Source organism: Gossypium arboreum, chromosome 9, assembly GCF_025698485.1.
Source record: "Gossypium arboreum isolate Shixiya-1 chromosome 9, ASM2569848v2, whole genome shotgun sequence".
NCBI lineage: Eukaryota > Viridiplantae > Streptophyta > Magnoliopsida > Malvales > Malvaceae > Gossypium > Gossypium arboreum.
In genome coordinates this window covers 86,584,085-86,599,763 of record NC_069078.1, presented here as the reverse complement: position 1 = coordinate 86,599,763, position 15,679 = coordinate 86,584,085, and the positions used below count along the sequence as shown (strand labels likewise).

The following is a 15,679-nucleotide window of genomic DNA, read 5'->3' as shown; positions in this document are numbered from 1 at the left end:
ATACTGAGTTGTGAATTGTGGCATTGAGCAACGACGTACTCAATTTCGTAAGCCATTTCCTAATTTGATTATAATAAATAAAAAAGAAGTGATCCAAATGAAAGAGATTGAGTAGTTGTTACTGTTGAGCTCAACTATGTGAATTATTATAACAATGGTTGTGAATCGCAGGAAACTTTAGTAAATGTTTTGGTATTGTTTGGAAATATTATGTTTGGTAAGCATTACTTTTAAACCTATGAACTTACTAAGCTTCAATAAGCTTGCTTGTGTGTGTTTAATATTTTTATGTAGATTGACTTGAAGTGAAGTGGGTAGATCGGATCAACACAACAAAGCACACTATCCAGATCAATTCCGGTAGCTTTTGTTTTATGTTTGAAGATTTATATGGCATGTATAGAGTTTAAATGAAATGAAGTAAAGATGTTATAAACTAGTTAACAATATTTTGTACTAAAACAGTTTTTGGTTAGTAGCAGTAGTTTGAGTTTGAAAATTTACCATAAATCATGAAAATCTAATTAGAGGTTGAATAAAATATGAAATTAAATCTTATTGAATCTAGTTTCACATAGAAGAAACGGTGTAAGCAAAAGGCTTTCATATCAGGAGATATTTGAATTTTTGTGAGACAAGGTCAGAATGATTTTGAACTCCCCTGTTCTGATTTGTAAAAATCATTAAAAATTGTAAAAAATTAATTAGGAGTCATACTATATATTTATGGATTTCTTATTGAGTCTATTTTTAAAAGAAACAAACGGCTTGGTTATTTGAATTCTGTACATGGAGAAATTTGGTTTGTAGTGCACAGGGGTTAGAACAGCCAAACCCTGAAACAGGGGAGACTTCAACTAATAAACTGTACTAATTGGCCCAACCAAAAATTCTATAAAAAATTCTATAAAATTTACGGATTTGGATTTCGAGTTTTTTAACTCGAGATATGATTTTTTTTGCGTCTGTAATGCAGTTGAACAGCTTGTCTGGAAAGTATGATATAAATTGTTTGAATTTGTTTAAGTGCTCAAATAAGTTTAATAATGCCTCGTGCTCGACTCCGGCGACGGTCTCGGGTAAAGGAGGCGTTACAGGAAAGTTTAGACGACTTAAAATACATGGGCATCAAGTTCAGTGTGTAACAAAAAGGCTTGATCTTGACACACATAAGTGTTAGGTCCTACAACATCAAGTCAAATCCGTCCATAACAACGAAATATAAAATTTTTAAAAGAATCTTGAAAAGTATTCAAATAGACTTTGATACCCGTATATGTCGAAATCATTGTAATATCATTTTATCATCAGAAAATAATTGAATAACATATTTTTCAGTAATTATTCTAATCCACAAAGGAACTTAACACCCCATAAATATTCAACTACTCCAAAAGAACTTATTTTAAATAATAAGTTTCTCGTATATATATTTACATTATGCAAAAAAAAAAAAATGGGTCTTTTTCCTTCTATCTCCATCTTAAAAGAAATAAAAATAGTTTTTATTAATAAATTATTTTAGTTTTATGAGCATTAAAAATCATCAGGGAGAAAATATTTGTTTGCTATGAATTCGAAAACTTAATCCCATTAACTCAAATTTAAATCTAGTTCATTTTAATTTAACCATAAAACTTAATAATTTATATTTGTTTATCCAAAATTTTAAAAATAAATCTAAACTTAGAATAACATAAAATTAAAATTGCTCGAATTCAAAATGACCTTGAATTATTTTTTTATGTTGACTTCAAACTAAATTGACTCAAAACATAATCACCTAAACAAGTAAGTCGAAAAGACCAAAACTCAACTATCAAATTTGAATGACAAAACTAGAAATCACCCAACTCGAAAAACTTAATTGGCAAATTTGAAGGCACTAAACTTAAAACAACCTAAATGATCAAAACCCAAAATGATTAAAACTTAAAATGATCCAAAAAATTTAAAACCTAAATTGACTAATTCCAAACTAATGTTGTATTTGATAAACTGAAAAATTAAGTGCTGAATAAATAAGTACCAAAGAAATTAAGTGTTGAATTTAAGTTATAAAATTTGTTTGGTAAATTAGTTAAAAAGCAATTATTGAATATAATTAGATTGTTTGATAAAGGATAATATAAACTTAAATGAAATAAAATAAAATAAAATAACAATTGAATTTATTTTCTATTAAATGGTAAATAGGTCCTAACTTAACTTTAAACTATACTTGTTTAAGAACTGAGATACATACTTAAAATTAAAAGCCCACCCAAAATTTAGAATAGTTTAGATAAAATGTTAGGCACAAAATTGACTTAATAAATACATTTAAAATATGAATCAGACTCGAACTTTAATATTTCAAGATTAAGCCCAACCTAGCACGTTTCAAGTTTATATTTTGTTATTTTCTTATTTTATATATAATGTAATTTATATATTATGAAAATTAAATATGCTATATTATAAGGGTAGTAATTAAAAGATATATAATTACTAATTATATAAAATAAAATTATTACACGTTAAAAATAAAAATAGCATGGAAGAATCGAAATATGCTTTGGTTAGCAAATTACAATTATTGGTGTACTTGAACAAAATTTAAAGTTCATAATTTAGACTTGAATATATTAAAAAATATACATAATACCTTGGAACATTTATATATTACCAGTTTATAATATTACAAGAGTTATATATAATTTTATAATTTATTAAATGATTTAATTTAAATTTTATGTAATTAAAGTAAAGTACTAAAAGCATAATTACCAATTACTTTGATAATTCAAATATTATAATAAAAATAAATCATTATTAAAATATTTGTCCAATACAAAAGATTGGCATATTCTGTGGTAATGCCCATGCGCTTTAATTTTTTTCCTTAATATTCAAAAATTGACGAAAATAAATTATAATTAATATATAATTAATTTAGTTATAAAATGTAAGTTAGCATCAGAAACATCGACATTGTCTTTCTTTATTTCACAAACAACTTTAAAAATTGTTATGTGTCTTTTTTTAATATTTTATTATATTTCTATAGAACATTTATTAACTCCCAATTCCCTAATTTTCTTTGTAGAATCTAAAAACTTCACTAGTAGTGTACCACATATATTACATGAATTATATAAATATATTATTTATAAAATTTTATATATGAAATATAAAATTATTATATAAATAATTAAAATTTGGTATTTGAAACTAAAGTAACATATATTTTCCTTTCATTTTGTAGTCATCGGAAAAAAATATTTTAAAGATAAGAGAATTTAATAAAAAATTAAGAAAAGAATTTTAATATAATCAAAATTCTTATTTCTAAGTATCAAAATCTTCTTGTCAAATAAATTTCCTTAACCTTTTATTAATAAATGTGATAAATCTTATAAACAATAAAATCAATAATATAATAAAGGTTATTATTTTGTATATTGGTAGTGTATTTTTTTAATTTTACAAGCAATTTTAAAAATTAACACATATTTCTTTTTTTATATTTTATTATATATTTATAGAACACTTGTCAATCTTTTTACTCTATATGTTGAGTTTATAAATTTCACTGATAATGTATAAAATATTTTCTCATATAATTTTCTTCAAACACAAAGTATATTATTTTACATATATTATAAGAAAAAGGTATATAAAACAAACGTAAATACACAAACCTACAAACCCAGAATGCCAAAAATATGTTAAAACAAATATAGATAAAGGGTTTGTTTTATTATTTTATTAATTTATGTCTGGTTTATAATGAAGCCATATCTCATCCTTCTTCTAGGAAGTAACATGGCAACTTCGTCCCCCGTCCTTGTATGCAAACCTTATATCAAGTACAGAATGTTTGATTTTCAAACTTATCTTCAATATTATTTATGGGAAATAAAAAGGTGATTTTCTTTTTCAAGCGGATGTAATATATAAATTAATTTAACATCAACTCAATTAAAAAATTTAATAAAAAATTAAATATTAATATAATAATATTTTTTTTTATTATTTTTACATGAATGTTTAGATGAAACAATTAAAAGTGTATACGAGTACCAATAAAACTTCTCACTCCTTAACTAAGGTCATGCAAATCACACTACTTGATATTTCTATTAATAATGCTCGAATTAGGGAGGATAATAAAATTGGAAGTATGGTGTAAGCATGTTAGCTTAAGTTAATTTTGTTCTCTTTTAAATGTTGTGACTCGAGTTTGATTTATTAATCTATCGTCTTATTTTCAAAAAGAAATAATAAATGTTTACTATTTTACCTATAACTCAATTATTATTTAAATTTTCATAAATGTAAATTTAGTATCAAGTGTTTCTTTCACTTATCTAAGTGAGTATAACAAAATCTAATATAATTTTTTTTTGGTGTTTTATATTCTTTCATTAATTAGACGTGTCACTTGATTATGGTATTAAATTTATTTATAGAACAAATTACAATTATAATTAATCTTATTATACTCACTCTATAAATATTTTTAAAAAAATTATTTTTATAATATAAATAACAAAATAAAATAATTAATAGAGAAAATCCCAAAGGTTAATACTATATGGGTAAAAAATAATTATTTAACAAATTTAGAAAAATTGATATAATAGTTTAGAGAAAAACTGATAAAAAGTTAAATATAGCTAGTGATAAAGTTGAGAGAGCTGAACCATTTTGTATATGTTTTTCTTTCTAAATTTTATATGAACATATAAAAAGACAAAAATATTTTCAAATTAATATTTATTGCTTTATGAAAATAGCGTAAATTATATTAACTTCATTAAATTATTAGTAAATTTACATTTTGGTAATTTAACTTTTAAAAATTACAAAATTGTTACTAAATTATTCAAAAAATTTATTTAAGTCATCGTTGTTGAATCATTGTTATATGATCTTCTTTGTTCACACCGCATACATTAATCGAAAGTTCATATTTTCATTGTTTTCTATAATTTATTTTTTTTATGAAACAACTTTGAATGTCACGAATCTGTGAATTAAAATCCAAAAAGTTCTTTTCTTCGATCTTCGACACTGGCTGTCAGATAAACTTGGATCCAAAATATATTTTTCTACTCGTCGATAGGTATTGATCCATTGTACTGATCATTAAATCGTCAATTGGAGCTCACTAACTAGACATTTTATATATATTAAAAAACCTAACAATTTAATGACTATTTTATAACCTTTTGAAATTAGATGTCTAAAATATAATTAATAATTTAATAACTTTTCCCAATAGAAATAATAAGATTTTAGTAAATCCACATTTGAGTTATTACTTAGTTAATAGATAATAATACCTTTGTGAAAATCTAAAATAATTGTATAAATATAGATGAAATGGGAATTAAAGAGCATTAAATTTTACAATCTAAAAATAGTTATCTACTTAATTTTTATTTTTACTTTTTTTTTTTGCATTTCATTTTTCTGTGTAGATTTTGGGTCTTCTAATAGGAATAATAAATAATATAATATATTTACCCATCTGTTAAATATAGTTAGATTTTAACTATGTACTTTGTATACAATAATCACTAAATAGTAATTATCAAAAAATAAATCACTAAATAGTAGTTCTTTACCTTTTTCCTGTAAAAAGAAAATAAATAAAAGGTGGTGGGCTTGATAGGTAATTATCTTAAACTTAAGGGACCATTAACCAAAACCTACTCTCTTTATATGCTATTTCCGGCTATAATTTAGCCATTGGCTCTTAGTTTTCCTGCACTTAAATAAAAAAGCCAGATTTCTGTGTTTTTCATACAATTTTGTTTCATATTCTTGGGGAAAAAAAACCAAATCACAAAATCTAATTGCCCCTTTCAGCACTCAATCTCCAAGAACAATTTTTTTTTTAGAATCATTTTCTTCCATTTTAGTTTTTATGTAAGCCTTTTTATGGGTTTTTATCAAGATCTTCCCAAAAAAGCAAGAGAAAAAAAATAAAAATTTGAAGAATTGACACCATTGCTTTTTATGATTCTACCTTTTCCACTCAAAAACTTGATCAGGGTTTTGATTCCTTTCCAAATCTCTTCACTTTTCTTCAAGAAAGCATCTTTGTTGTTGTTGCTATTAATAATCTTGTTCCTCGCCTTCTTCTCCTTTGATTTCAGTTCTTCAAATCTTTGTAAAAAAAACCAGAAGAAACCCAAATATTTAATACCCTCAAAGAGCACCATGAGGATCCATCCGTTGCCGAAGAAAAGAAACATCACCATCCAATACGAGATGAACCCAAGGACCACAAGGTCTCAAGCTGAGACCTTGTTGACCGGCGGGTCCAACAAGAAGCTCCGGAGGTTACCCCACATCTTCAGCCGCGTCCTCGAGCTGCCTTTTAGGTCGGATGCAGACGTGGCGGTGGAGGAAAGCCCTGACTGTTTCAAGTTCGTGGCGGAGACGGATGGGATGATCGGCGATGTCGTGAGGGCTCATACAGTTGAAATCCATCCTGGGGTTACTAAGATTGTGATTAGGTCGAGCAGTTTGGTGGATTTTGGTTTGCTGGATGATTTGGAGCTTGATATGTGGCGGTTCAGGCTGCCGGAGACGACACGGCCGGAGCTGGCGAGTGCTGTTTACGAGGATGGGGAGCTAATTGTGACGGTGCCCAAGGGAGGTGAAGTGGAGAATTTGGAGGACGGTGGTGGTGGTGACGAATTGAGAGGAGGCATGGGAAATGGTAATAACAACAATAATAACAATAATAGGCTTGTTCTTGTACAGTAAGTAATAAATATGGAACCTTTAGCTCTGTTTCCTTAATTGCATGTTATTTTCATTTTAGTTCTTGAAGGTCACTGGTGGAGCTTAGCCCTTTTTCTTTTTCTTTTTTTGTATGGTTACTACCTTTTATTACTTAATCAAATCAAGAATTGTTCTTCTCTGAATGATGGACGTTTGGGGTTATTTAGATGATTCCTTTGGCATGATTTTGATGTTTTCCATTGGAGAATTTAGCTACCTTTACAATTTGCAGTAAAATATATTTTTTTTTATTATCAATGTTTTGTTTATATCAAGGTTGCTTATGATGCTTTTTGTTTCATGGGAAAGTATATGCTTTGCATAAGTTATTGTCTATGTGAAAAATGATTATAAGCATGATTGTGGATGTGTTTTGATCCTATGTTGTTTTTTATTTACTTCCATAGAGGTGAGAATCTATATGAACTGGTTGAAATTAGGCAAATGGGGAAGCTAGGAAAGGCCTCCCTTAGGTGCGAACCATGTGGTAGCGGAGTGGCATCATTGATCGGTTTTCTTTGGTATGTTTCCTGTTTTCATATGCAGTGGCCAAGAACTAAATAATTTAGTTTAGAGCAAAGATGAATTCACATTCTGAGTTAGGATATGACATGTTTGCATTATAAGGTAGCGATTAGCTAAATGATTACTTCCCCGTCTTCGTCATAGGGATTTGTTGTATATGAAGTGCTTGCATTTTTCTGAATCGTTGGTTAAAACTCAACCAGAAAAATGGTAAAAGCAATAAGTGATTTTGGGGGTGTTGATGTTGAGAATTGGTTCCATTCTTACTTTGTGGTTAAGAATCAATGCTTTTGGTCCACTTGGTCGGTTTGGTTTAAAGCCATCAAAACTTGGACTTGAGGGTTTCGTATTTTGCCTTGTGTGTTTTTTGGCAAGTAATGATAAAACTACATTTATCTTTTTGGGGGTCTTTTTATTCATACATTTCATTCATTCTTTTTTCATATTATGATGAATCTTTTTGGTGATCATCTTTCTTTCTCTAAAGTAAAGCTTAAAGAAGCTCCATTGTAGATTCATGATGTCAAACATACATCCGTGTTGCTTTTCCCTTTTTTTTTTTTTTTTTTGGTTATGAATGTATTGATCCGAAAGGACTTCGGACAACCTTCAACTCCTTTTTGCTTGTCACTATGTTGGTTCATTTTGATTCACACCATGGCAAAAACTCAATTTCAACATCAATGTTTCACATCTTTGATTGTCAGTTGTTGCTGAGCCTGCATTCTCCTTCACTTGGTGCGATATTTATCAAGCATTCCATCTTCCCAAAGAGACGTAAACTTTTATCTTTGTAGTGACCATTCAGGAATATCTTTGTGGGGTAGTGGTCATGCTTGTCGGGTTACTCTTGAGTCACCCAACTTTTAGGTCCCTAAGCCCTGGAGGTGGGTAGGGGAAGACCATGACCAGGGTAATAGACTTACCTTGGGGGAAGATGGGTCAAGCTAAAAAAAAATTGTAGGGAGTCAAAGATGAATCATAAAATTTTGCGAATCAAAGTGTAATTTTACTATTATATTACCTTATAATCTTATAAACTTCTAAGGGACTAAAAAGCATACTTACCATTTTTGAGGGGGCAAAGCTCACTTATTTCTAGGAGATTATGAGGTTTGAACTTATGTTATCTAGATGTCAGATAAAAACTTTAACCGTTACTCCATTTCTGGTCTTAGTTTAACCTGAAATATATCAAAATATATGAATGGGGATATAATTTGCAAAGATCCAATATGGTTGCGCGTAAGACCCATACTATAGCTTTTAAATTGCAAATGCTTTTCCTTGAGATTGAAACACTTTTATTTGCTATGATTTTTTATTGGTAGGGTTGCTGCTTTTGTGGCCAAAGGTAAGATTCCTTTATAATCACAAATACTGTATATTTAGAAGCATCAATAATACTATTGGGTGAATCCAGGCTAGGCTCCATTCCTGCCTCCGTTATGCTAAATTCCTTGTACCGATATAATTTGTCAAAGATATCATGATTCTTTTTTAACTCATTTTTACACTTCTATCTGGTTTTTTATTTACCAGGTTAAGAAATTCTTTTAAGATTTTTTTTTAATAGAGTTAATTGCACTAAACATCTTCAAAGTTTGAACTATGGTGATATATTAGTAAGGTTTTTCTGTTATAAAATTGTTAATTTAACTGTTAAATAAGATTAGATCTTTAAATCATCGATGTTATATCATTAAGTATAACTTAAGTGTTAAATGATTTGTTGGATCTTATGTGATAAAATGGATAAGGTTTTTGAAGTTTTAGAGAAATAATTGTACACTATTTCTTTTTCGGTTTTACAATTTTTTTTTTGAGTTATGTGGCAACATTTTCTTAAAATTATTATTTTAAATTATGTTACATAAGATTTTATGTATTATCTAAGATCAAATTAACGATTTTAATAATTAAAGAACCTGATTAATATAATATTAATAGTTTAGAGAGTAATTAAAATATTTTAAAGTTGAGAACTAATTTAAAACGAAAATCATAATTTGGAGATAATAAAAAGTCTTTTGAATAAAAAAAAAAACTGATATATATGTATTGTTTTAAATATGATATTGACTTTGAAAATGATATGAATATACAATCATAATATTTTTATTCTTATCTATATTGATATAAAATTCAACATAAGCTCAGAAAATAATTTTATAAAGACAAAATTTGAACAATAATAGAACAAATTAGAGGTATTACTATTCAACTTGAAAGCTTTTATCTTTTAAAGTAGAATAATATCTTTGAAGAGAATGAAAGAAAGTTTTCATAAATTCTAGCGTATACTACTAGGACTATTGTATATAATGGCTTGACCAAAATGTATAAAAAGGTCTTCAGGCTTCTTACAAATTTCAATTTTGATCCTTCTATTATTATCATATTTGAAATTTAATATTTTAAATTTATAATAACATCGTCAATTCTCCAAAGCGATATGAAGCGTTAGCCTTTCAAGGTCCTTGCTTACAAGGTGAAGAGAAACAGTTCGCTGCTGAAGAAATTTCTTCCATGGTGCCGAGGCTTATATGGGTCAAACCGTGAACTAAAATTTAAAAATTAAACCCCATTTAATTTATTTTTGTAACTTTAAAAACTTTTAATATTTTTTATTTATATTTTTTATGATTTTAAAAATTGTTATATATAACTTTTAAAAATATTTAATTTTTTGTAAAAAAATATATAATGTCATAATGGTGTCTATATTGTTGGAAAAATGACAAATTTAGAAATTAAATGAATATTTAAACCTTATTTTTATAACTTTGATAAAATTTACAGATTTTTTCATAAATATTTCTTAAAAATTAATTACTCTTTGTACAATACTTTTTGAAAAATCATTTTATTAAATCAATTTTGAGTTTTTTATAGCAGCCGTTGAGATTAAAATATTAAAAATTATTGGACCAAATAATTTGTCATTAACATTATTACAAAAAGTTAAAACTAGAAACAGTAATTACGAGTTTTGACGGTTCAAAAGTACAAAGGGTGCACTAGCCAAAGTTACTAAGTTACAACAATCCTCAAAAGCAATACACTACCAAATTGCAGTCTCAGCAAAGCTACCACTGTTTTTTTTTTATTATCACTAAATAAATTTAAAACTAGTCCCATACCTATGGTGTTCAAGATATTACCAACAGACAATGATATGATAACACATAATTTCTTTCAAAGGGAAAACCCTTTTAAAGGAGCAAATTTAGCTAGTATTTCACCTTCACGCTTTAATGCATTTTCCTTCTTTAGCTCCCATTCTGGTTTTTTAGCATTAGCCAGCTGAACCTCATGCACCACTTTCGGTATCGAGTTTGCCACCAACTTTTGGTTATATGTCAATTCATCCTTGTCTCTTTTCTTTTTGTCTATCAGTTTCGTGAGCTCGGCTCGATGTGCTTTGAGCTGTGCTATCTGGTTGTCGATATCTTGCACAGTCATTGTGTTCGAATCTACCTCAGACTCTAGGTTTGTTACCTGTTGTTTTAACTCGCTGTATTCTTGTTTCAGGGAAGAGACCTTGGCCCTGTTGTCGTCAAGGCCTCTAAAGAACTTATCTGCCTGTTCCATTACTTCCCTGTTTTCGAGGAACACCTCGCAAAATGATGGGATCTCTTCTATTAACTTCAGCTTCACGAGTTGCTCGGCGGTAAGAGTGGGGTCTTTTCGGAGTTTGGATGCTAGACTCGCAAGTTCTTCAAGGTCTTTGAAGCAAATCAATGAAGGGAAATCCATATCGAGAAGGGAAGATAGTTTCCTTCGAGCTTCAGCCATTTCGCTGTCTCCTGCAAACGAGTTTTGCATCTCTGCTGGATGGGAAAATGGTTCTTCGGAGAAAGGCTGAGCAAGGATTTCATCCAAAGAACTGAGGTAGTTGTCGAATTCCGCTGCAACCATTTCAAAAGGTGAATTAAAGGAAGAAACAAGAAACTGTTTTCAGGAAAATTGTAAGTACTCCTAATTCTAACCTCTTCCCGTTTCATTGTCTAAGAAAGACAAATCAAGACCGCTATTCGTATCTTCAGTTTCAGCTGGGGGTGGGGCAGACTCTTTACCGCGCTGGCGAGTTGGTCGCTTAGTTTTGGCTGATCCTTTACTATTCTTCTGCATTTTTTTACCATCACTGGAATTCGGAGTACTCACTGGGGGAGCCGGGGGAGCCCTCTTCCTTTGGGTTCTACGGGGAGTTTTTGAGTTACTTTCTTGTTTAACATCTTCCGTTCCTTCTTCTGGCGCTGCTGGTGCTGAAAGGGTGAGAGTTGGCATTCATCACATTAAAGAAAAAAGGTATTTCAGCTAAGCAATTAAGAGAAAATGAACACTGCGTCACCTTGAGCTTCCAGGAAGAGAGATTTGATTAATAGGCACAGAAGAAACCATAAGTAACCAAAGAACAAAGCAACATACACAAACACCGGATTTTTTTACCTTCGATGGAACTCGGAGTACTGAATGGGGGAGGAGGGGGAGCCCTCTTCCTTTGGGTTCTACGGAGACCTTTTGTGTCACTTTCTTGCTTATCATCTTCTGTTCCTTCTGCTGGTGCTGCAGGCGCTGCTGCCACTGAAAGGATGAGAGGTAGCATTCATCACATAAAAGGTAAAAGCATTTTAGCTAAGCAATGAAGAGAAAATGAACATCCTGCAACTTCGAACTTCCAGGAGGAGTGATAAATAGGCCAGAAAAGAAGAACAAAGAATTTTGCATGAGTATAACAAGGACTACTACGTCAACAATTCCCTATCCCTAGATGAAACAGAAATGAATGGAAATGGATCAATTTGGATAATGACACTTCATCTCAAACTCGACACTTGGAATGTCTACTGGTTCCTTCTCAAAGGATGTCCACAGGCACATACATTCACAACCTAACCGACACATAGCTAAACACTGATCTTAATTCAGGTAGGACTGTTCTAGAGCTATTATGCCATTATGGCAGTACCTCCTCATTTGCAACTTCCAAGGAGACGGTCATTACCATGAATGTTCATCATAACATACAGTTCATCAAAGCAGACATAATACGAGAAAAAAGAAGCCTATAAAGTCATCAGCAGTAGCAATAAGAAACAGATTAATTCTTAGTTTATAGGTCTTCAAGACCTGCAATCAACGACCTTTGACAAACATATTTGAAGAGGATGAGCAAAATTTGGCAAGAGTGTCGGACATAAATGTTTCCAACATGCATATATTTAACAGTGATGTCAAGGCAAACGCCTAGGCGCTAAGGCGCAGCGCAAAAGGCCATTACGATCAGGTGAGGTCGAGTCATGGGGCCGTTTTCTTCGAAAGAAAACTCCTGTTTATGTGTTAACTTTTTTTATATAAACTTTGCTATATGATACAAACATGACAATCTAAAGAAGCTTATTGAAAAAGTAAAGAAACTCCAAAGAATTTTCATAGAATTTTAAGCAGAAAGCCTAGACCGATGCTAGCTTTTATAAGGTACCTAGACAGGGTAAAGAGGAAATATATTAAAAACACGAGCCCTTATCTCGATTTTTGTAATGATCTATTGTGGTTTGACAGTTCAAATTCATCAAAAAAGACACTAAACCTTAGGACTCATTAGAGGGAGACCTAGATCATTTAGGGTTTTAAAGAAATTTTGCTTAGGTTTTATTATTCGGTAAATCCAGACCAGACTTGTTAGATAAATAGAAAACCTACTCTAGAAAGGAAGGAAATTTGTTGAAAAAAATCGCAATCAATGAGCCTAGAACAAAATCAACTGAAATAGAATCATAATAAAAAGAACCTAAGCCTTCATTAGAGAATCGAAATTAATGGCCTTTCCTAACATAGGTTCGGTCCACAAAAGCATCCCCCATAATTGCTCTTTGTTTCTTCCATTACTAATGCGTTTCAAAACTCTTAACCTATCAACATGAAATTTAAAGATTTGACTCCACACCAATTCACCTTGAACAAATCTTAATGGTTAAACCACGTCAACCTGGGCTAAGCTAACCTAAAGAGAATATCTAATTTGACACTAAATCTTATATAATCAATATGCATTGCAACTTTCATCCTGTGAAAAAAAGTTAGATATCAAATTTCCCCACAAGATGATAAAGGGGACCACACGTAAAATCTATATGTTTTTTAGCAAACCTTTAGAAGGAGATTCCACAACGGCAGGGATCTTCCAAACAAATGAAGCAAAGAACGCATTAACATCTGCATCTGGGAAATTCAACCGGATAAAACGTTCAAGTGCTGGCTTGCTCGCAAAGACTTTTGGACTATTTGCCTTTCGAAGACTTTCGGGAAGATGGAGAAATCTATCACCATAGAAGCCAGCACTGTTGACTCTCCTCCCCACTTTCCAGGTCCAAATATCACCAGCATTTGGCCAATGTATAGGAGCATAAGGTAATCCTTCCCCACTACTACCAGGTGGAACTGGTGGAGGGGAATTATTATCTTTAATTACAGGAGCACTATCATTATTTCCATTATGGTTATCATTTCCCTCAAATTCAAGTTTTGGCTCAGACGGAGCAGAATCCAGGGCAGAAGCCGGAGCCGGAGCAGAAGCTGTTCCACCATAGTAACTGCAATTGGGATAAAACAGCATTCAAGAAAACGTAATCGTACACCTTTAAACTTAATATGGAGATACGTTGAAGCTACTAATGTGCCATTACGCTGCTATGCTCACTAACTGATGAATACACCAGAACAACAAGGCGATTTTGGAATGAGAATGACGGTTTATCGCAGGGTTCAAAGATATAAGATTCCCCAGTAGCTACTTACTGTAAATATTTTCCAATTACAGGTGGTTTTTACATTTTTAAAATAGGGTTAGATCACAAAATGCCCCCCAAAAAAGACCATGCATCATTGAGATCTAGAAAACCATACTAAACTATAAGGATTTCCATGCTTTCTCGAAACAAAGAAAATTCTTCAATTTTATGGTAAGCTAACCTTCAATTCAGTAAATTCAAACTATTTTGAACATGAAATATTTAAGAAACAAACCTAATTTTCTATATAAAAACAAGAATTAAACTCATCCAACAGCAGATAAGAAAGAAATTGAGCATACAAAAAAAAAAACTTACTCTGGAAACAGATCTTGATGAATATCTATATGTGGACTGCCCATATCATTAGGGTTTTCAGTATGAGGGGGAGTATCCATATGAGAGTTGAGATCTTGTTGAATATCTATGTGTGAACTACCCATGTCATGGGGGTTATCAAGAGGAGGAGTAGTATCCATATGAGGGTTCTCAGACTGAGGGGGAGTACCCATATGAGAAGGTGAAGGAATTGACATCATTAGAACCCAAAAATAATCCCACTTTTAACCTGAAGAAAAAAAATAACACCCCCAAAGATTAAAATTTTGATCTTTTGAACTCTAACCCACAAGTCAAAAGTAAATCTTTAAACAGTAGAAATGGTAAAGAACTGTTTGAAGACAACAAAGGAGAGAGCTTTCAGTACTTAGATCTAACAAGCTGACAAATGTAGTAGAAAAATACCAGATCAATGACTTTGAGTCTTCTGAGAGATGATATATGTCTTAAAAGAAAAATTGGATTTCGTTACAATAGTTAATAAGGGCAAAATGTAAAACCCACAACTACAACAACAGCCAGTGCTAAGTCTCCTATCTGTTACGGAGAAGAAGAACCTAGAAGAGATAAGGAAGATGAAATTACTTTTCTACCCTTTAAAAATGAACTACCATAATTCTATGCCTGAAGGTCATATTTTGAAGATGAGTTCTTTTTAAATTAAGGATTCTGGTTAAAAATAAATAAAGTATTTATTTTATTTTTTAATTGGATTATTTCACATGGTATTCGAACATGATTTTATAGTTCAAATCGGTTTAAATAAGATATTTATTGAAGTTTAAGTATCGATTTGAATAAAGAAGCTAAGTTTAAATATTTAATTGGACTTGAATAAACTTTATATAAAATTAAATCTTAAAATCAAATTCAAATACTTAATTAAAAAATAAACTTTAGGTATTAATTTGAATTTTGAAGTCAAGCTTAAATAATAAAATGTATATTTACCATTTTAATGGAAAAAAATGTAAAATAATTTGTAACATTTAAAATATTTTATTGTTTAATATTTTTCAAATTATTACCTTTAATTTTTAAATTTACTTTCAATAAATTAATGTATCAATTTTGTTTAAGATGATAATAAAGCATCACAACCGCTTAATTGAAAAACTCTGATGCTGAACTCAACTAACTATTTCACACTAATTATGACAAAAAAATGTGATTTAAACCTAAATGGTCTACATCTTAATGCTCTAATTTATCAATTTAATGAAATTAAAAAATTATAA

General features: G+C 30.2%; 2 protein-coding genes across 2 annotated transcripts; one reads left to right on the top strand and one right to left on the bottom strand.

Annotated features, from left to right (window-relative positions):
• The first annotated feature begins 5,735 nt into the window (after positions 1 to 5,735).
• Positions 5,736 to 6,926, top strand: LOC108454135 (uncharacterized). Its single transcript, XM_017752473.2, has one exon. It carries the CDS (start codon positions 6,010 to 6,012, stop codon positions 6,763 to 6,765), a length of 756 nt encoding a protein of 251 aa, XP_017607962.1. The 5' UTR covers positions 5,736 to 6,009; the 3' UTR covers positions 6,766 to 6,926.
• A 3,304-nt stretch (positions 6,927 to 10,230) lies between these two features.
• LOC108457003 (uncharacterized) lies at positions 10,231 to 15,074 on the bottom strand. Its single transcript, XM_017755792.2, has 6 exons — positions 14,847 to 15,074; positions 14,421 to 14,670; positions 13,462 to 13,904; positions 11,761 to 11,895; positions 11,301 to 11,576; positions 10,231 to 11,219 (listed from the first exon to the last, which is right to left on the bottom strand). The coding sequence occupies exons 2-6, from the start codon at positions 14,639 to 14,641 to the stop codon at positions 10,507 to 10,509; spliced, it is 1,788 nt and encodes a 595-aa protein (XP_017611281.1). The 5' UTR covers positions 14,642 to 14,670; positions 14,847 to 15,074; the 3' UTR covers positions 10,231 to 10,506.
• Between the last annotated feature and the right edge of the window lie 605 nt (positions 15,075 to 15,679).

Excerpts from the sequence above, each read along its gene's own strand:
- LOC108454135 (XM_017752473.2), top strand. The coding sequence starts at position 6,010 with ATGATTCTACCTTTTCCACTCAAAAACTTGATCAGGGTTTTGATTCCT.
- LOC108457003 (XM_017755792.2), bottom strand. The coding sequence starts at position 14,641 with ATGATGTCAATTCCTTCACCTTCTCATATGGGTACTCCCCCTCAGTCT. Across the intron at positions 13,905-14,420 it reads CATCAAGATCTGTTTCCAGA|TTACTATGGTGGAACAGCTT; the intron begins GTAAGTTTTTTT and ends TCCCAATTGCAG. Across the intron at positions 11,896-13,461 it reads TGTGGAATCTCCTTCTAAAG|TGGCAGCAGCGCCTGCAGCA; the intron begins GTTTGCTAAAAA and ends TCATCCTTTCAG.